This window comes from Lampris incognitus, chromosome 10 (assembly GCF_029633865.1).
Source record: "Lampris incognitus isolate fLamInc1 chromosome 10, fLamInc1.hap2, whole genome shotgun sequence".
In the NCBI taxonomy this organism is placed as follows: Eukaryota; Metazoa; Chordata; class Actinopteri; order Lampriformes; family Lampridae; genus Lampris; species Lampris incognitus.
In genome coordinates, this window is record NC_079220.1 from 2,530,325 (window position 1) to 2,536,167 (window position 5,843).

The 5,843-nt window shown below is 50.0% G+C and overlaps 1 protein-coding gene across 1 annotated transcript; it reads left to right on the forward strand.

The window, feature by feature from the left end:
- The first annotated feature begins 215 nt into the window (after positions 1 to 215).
- On the forward strand, positions 216 to 5,567 carry hoxb1a (homeobox B1a). Its single transcript, XM_056287572.1, is given in 7 exon segments — positions 216 to 265; positions 342 to 475; positions 478 to 703; positions 705 to 828; positions 830 to 883; positions 885 to 993; positions 5,212 to 5,567. Coding segments are annotated over 7 exon segments (1,053 nt in total).
- Positions 5,568 to 5,843: the final 276 nt, after the last annotated feature.

The following is a 5,843-nucleotide window of genomic DNA, read 5'->3' on the forward strand; positions in this document are numbered from 1 at the left end:
TAGTCAGGGATGTGACTCTTTCTTTTTTTTTCCTCTCGTTCCTTTTCAATTCCGAGAGTTGGCGAAACACGACACTTCCATCCTCGTACCTTCGGGGTTTTGTTTGTCAGCTGGCGGCGGTTTTTTCCCGACGCGGGGTTTTCCTCCTCGCCGCCCGGACTCTCCGCGCGCTGTGTGCCGCTTGTGCCGCGTTGCCCTGGTCCGACACACACCACATGGACAGATCCAGCATGAACTCCTTTCTGGAATACTCCATCTGCAACCGGCCCGGGACCGGAACTTATTCCTCCACCCCAAAATCTGGATATCACCACCACCACCACCACCTGGACCACCACCAGGGCTTTCCGGTCGGAAACCGGCGCGTTCCACGCGGGCTCCACCGGCCCGTCAGCGCCCGTTAACGGGACAACGAGTGACAGCTACGCCGGTGATGGACGGCTGTACGCGGGCACCGTCACGACAGGGGCGAGCGGACCACGGGAGTGACGCCAAATCAAAACCCACATCATCATCATCACCATCATCATCAACCACAACAGACTAGTCACGGATACCATCATCACCCTCATCTTCATCACGCCCAAACGTTACCAAGCGGAATAGGAATGCCAGCCTACAACAACGGAAGTACCGGGAATACCGGGACCTTCGTGGCTCCGGCGTGCGCTGCGAACTCCGAGTACGCGGGCGCGGCGGGAAACCGCGCAGTACTTCGTGGAGGATCCGGTGCCTCCGCCCTACTACCACCAACCCTCCTTCAGCGGCTCGGCTCCGAGCTACGGGGCCTACTGCGGCCCCCAGTACCCGCAGCACCCCGGCGCCGGTCCTGGAGGGCCCGGGGTACTGCGGGCTCTCTCACGGGGGCGCGTACGGGGAGATGCCCGGGCCCCCAGGAGAGGGAGAGGGGGGAGGAGGAGGAGGAGAGCCCGCAGGCCGGGCAGGGCCAGACCTTCGACTGGTTGAGAGTCAAGCGGAATCCGCCAAAGACAGGTATAGAGGGGTGGATCTAGTGCGATGCCGAGTTATGAAATTCAACCATGATTATTCCAGCATCATTCCAATCCCCTCTTCCCAGTATGCCCACTGCCTGACCAGTCTCCCCATTAGCGGCCGCGCGCCCCAGCAGTATTCCCTCACAGTTAAAGAAGGAAACGACAGACAGTCTGACGTTGAGGTTTTGTGGAGAAATGTTGTGTAGCAGGCCGGGCGGGGCTCCGGGGTAAAGCAGGCCGACATGAGAGGGGACGAAACGAACGAGTCTTCATCAGAACAGGTCTTCCTCCACTCGGGGCTCGTCGGTCGGTAAAAAGACGAAGTAAACAAACGATGTAGAACAAACTTCCTCTGTGAAACATGTTCCCATAATAACAGCGATGATAACAACACGTTAATAATCATAATAATAAGAAGAAGGTTAATAATAATAATAATCATATTGATATTAATAAGAATAATGGTAATAATAATTATAATAGATAATAATATTAATAATATGGCTTACAATAATAATGATATAACAATGATAATAATTATGTTAATAATAGTATAACAGTAATAATAATAACAGTAACAACGATTAAAATAATAATGATAATATTATTGATAGTAATGATGATAATGATAATAATAGTAATAATAATGTCGTTATTAACAATATACAGAAGCAACAAAAAAAAGAGCAAAACCAGGTCCTTCCTCCTCCTCCTCCTCCCCCTCAGAGGGCTTCAGGCACGTTAGATAGAAAGACAACTATGAAGGCCCATCAGTCTAGTCACTTAGCTAGCTAGCTAGCGAGCTAGCTTTCGTTCTGTCTGTACATCTTTCTTTTCTCTTGTTGCTTTGGGGCAGATTTCGGACCCGGGTCAGGTTCTGTTACTACGAGTGAGGAAGAAAAAACCCAAAACTAAAGAGCAGATCAATCAATAAATAAATAAATAAAGCGGAGCAGTCTAGTTTCATCTCTTTGCTCGTAGCACTTTTGCAGCCAGCGACCCCGTTGTCCGGACCGAGAAAGCTGTCGGACGGTACCGGTCCTCTGACCCCGGGACTGGTTTAACGATGACGTCACTGAACTTGTGACCCAAACGGCGAGGGGAGCGTGACGGAGGCCGCGGGGCCGCTCCATTGTGTGTAGGGTGAAGACTTATCATCCATCACTTCCCTCGTCGCGACGGGCGAGAGAGAGAGAGAGAGAGGGGGAGAAGAGGGGGAAGAAGAGGGGGAGCGACAAAGGAGTGAAACGCTCTCTTTCTGTCTGCTCTTTCCATGTAGTCCAGATTGCCCGTCAGTAGGCCTCATATCTCGGGCCAGACACCGCGCACAGATAACACGTCTGGCCTGCTCAGCCTCGGCTCCGACGACGGCTGACATGTTTTACTTTCTTTTCTCTCTCCCTCTCTCCCTCTCTCTCTCTCTCTCTCTCGCTCTCTCTCGCTCCTCTCTCGCTCTCTCGCTCTCTCGCTCTCTCTCTCGCTCTCTCTCTCGCTCTCTCTCTCTCTCTCTCTCTCTCTCTCTCTCTCTCTCTTCTCGCGCTCGCGCTCTCTCTCTCTCTCTCTCTCTCTCCTCTCTCTCTCTCTCTCTCTCTCTCTCTCTCTCTCAAGCTCTGTCTCTCAAGCTCTCTCTCTCAAGCTCTCTGTCTCTCTCTCTCTCTCTCTCGCTCTCTCTCTCTCTCTCGCTCTCTCTCTCAAGCTCTCTCTCTCTCTCGCTCTCTCTCTCTCGCTCTCGCTCTCAAGCTCTCGCTCTCTCTCTCGCTCGCTCTCTCTCACGCTCTCTCTCTCTCTCTCTCTCTCTCTCTCTCTCTCTCTCTCTCTCTCTCTCTCTCTCTCTAATGGATCGAGCAGACGGTGTTTTTTTTTACACCACGGGAAGTCTACTGTGCTCCCGTCACCCCCCTCCCCCAACACCCCATCCATCTACCGTTCTATCCTTACTTTCCTTTTTCATAACGCTGTTTTCTCTAATGAATAAATATAAAATACATGTTCGATGAAATGTAGTTAAATGATAAGAAACAAAAGGAGAAAAGCCCACCACTTCATACCAAATATTCTATTCTGTTCTATTCTATTCTAGTGTCTAGTCTATTTTACTCCATCGTATTGTCTTGCTGTGTGACGTGCACAGCTAAATGGACTCGCTAGCCCTTGGCTCACGGGTCGGCCCCCTTTAGTCGACTGGTTAACGTAGTCGCCCGTGGTGCGGGAGACCCGGGGTTCGCGTCCTGGCTGCCGGCGGTTCCCGGCCGCCCCCTGAATTCGCTACATTGGTGTCAGGAAAGACGCTGTGTGGGGTTTTTTCCCATGATGCACTGGTGTGCGCTGCGGAACGGGCTACATTTATTCAAACAGTAATCAAATAATTTCAATCAAATAGACGCAGATGTTTTATATAAAAAGGGTTGTGTACCGGGTGTCCAGGCAGCGTAGCGGTCTATTCGTTGCCTACTAACACGGGGGATCACCGGTTCGAATCCCCGTGTTGCCTCCGGCTTGGTCCGGCGACCCTGCAGACACAGTTGGCCGTGGCTGTGGGTGGGAAGCCGGATGTGGTAATGTGTCCTGGTCGCTGCACTAGCGCCTCCTCTGGTTGGTCAGGGCGCCTGTTCAGGGGGGAGGGGGAACGTCTCCCTGGTGAAACTCCTCACTGTCAGGTGAAAAGAAGCGGCTGGTGACCCCACATGTATGGGAGGAGGCATGTGGTAGTCTGCAGCCCTCCCCGGATCAGCAGAGGGGGTGGAGCCGCGGCTCGGAAGAGTGGGGTAATTGGCCGGGTAAACTTTGGGAGAAAAGGGGGAAACATTTTGTACACTGCCCCTGTTAAAAGTTCAAAATATTTCTGACAGCCTCGAAAAACGGCAACATAGCGGAACATTCGTGGAGAGCAGGCCTCGTGACGTCATTTCCAGTGTTCCAAACGTCAGAAATCAAGCGGGACTCATTTGCGTTCATGTATTTCTCTGAAGCTTCCTGCAGCCTTTAAATTAACTTGTGATGTGCCTCAATATGTCTTCATGGTGTGCTGAGAAAGGAGACTGTCCTCTACCCAAAAACGACCCCATAGGTGGTTTGTACAAGCAGCTAATTACGACCTATAGTGACGTGTTAAGCTGCTTCCTCGCGCTCCTCCGTCATTATAACGCGTTACTTTCCCTGCAGCAATAAGCGTCTCCTGCCATAAGCTCTCGCGAGAAGGAATATTAATAAAGCAAAGTTTAATATCACGTAGCGGTTATAATGGTCCACGCTAGCTGACTTTCTAACTTTTGGCTAACGTTAAGTTAGCTCTTATGACGTCATTCATAGGTAAACATACTGCCAATAGCAATCTTAGTTACTATACTAGACGGAGAAACAACACAAAAACGCACTGACTACATATTCTATTGTTCTCACACTGTTTTAAAAGCCCACAACGCACAGAGGCGACAACTATCTGTGGCACATCTCCTGCCGCCGGTAGGGGGCGCTAATTTAGGAAACGCTCCTGTAGGTCGTATTAGAAGACAAACGAACTATGTGGTCGTATGGGTTGGAGGACTTGTGAGGAAATGATGTTGGTCTCCATAGTACATATTACCACACGCAGGTAAGCAGTGGTGGAAGAAGTATTCAGAACTTTTACTTACTTGTAAAAGTAACAATACCACAGAGTGAAAACAATTTTGTTACAAGTAAAAGTCCTGCATTCAAAACTCGTGCTTAAGTACAGAAGTATTAGCATCAAAACATACTTAAAGTAGCAAAAGTAAAACTACTCATTATGCAGAATTGGCCCATTTCAGAATCATATATCATATTATTGGTCCATAATTATTGATACAGTAATGTGTTCATTACACTAATGTTGTAGCTGGTAAATCTGGAGCTAATTCAATTACTGTATATACTGCTGGGTAGCTTAGCCTAAAAATATATCATTATTAGTTGATTTATAATTTGTATTAATAAGCTAAATCTCCCAAGTAACTAGTAACTAAAGCTGTCAAATGTAGTGGAGTAAAAAGTACCATATTTCCCTCTGAAACGTAGTGGAGTAAAAGTATAAAGTAGCATAAAATGGAAATACTCGAGTAAAGTACAATTACCTCAAAATTGTACTTAAGCCCAGTACTTGAGTAAATGTACTTAGTTACATTCCACCAATGCATATGAGACGTTAAAAACGGTGTCTGTCTGTCTGTCTGTTTGTCTCTCTGTCTGTCTTCACCAGTCAAAGTGTCGGACTACGGGCTCGCCGGCTCCCAGAATGCCATGCGCACTAACTTCACCACGCGACAGCTGACGGAGCTCGAGAAGGAGTTCCACTTCAGCAAGTACTTGACACGCGCGCGACGCGTGGAGGTGGCGGCGTGTCTCGCGCTGAAGGAGGCGCAGGTGAAGACGTGGTTCCAGAACCGGAGGATGAAGCAGAAGAAAAGGGAGCGGGAGGGCGGGCCCGCATCGGCCTCGGCCTCGGCCCGGGCCTCGTCCAGCGGGTCCGGATCCAACAAGGAGCTCGACGACACAAACTCGGACCGGTCCTCCGCGTCCACGTCTCCGGGCGCGTCCCCGAGTTCGGAGACGTAACGGAGCCCGAGGGTGTCGCTGTGTTGCCCCGTCCCCCCGCGGGAGGAGCGCGGACAGGAGGAGGGAGGACATGTCAACAGGTTCTGAGCGCTTTTCGGGTAAATCCCGTATTCACGAGCCGCATCAAACTCCATTCAGGATCTCAGAGTAGAGACACCTGGCTCCGGAAGGACCTCCCTGAAACGCTCGTCTTAAGTTATGGTTTCTATCGTTCAAGCTGACGTCATCACTTGAAAAGAAAGGCAGGATATTTCTGTCTTATCGACGTGATGGAGA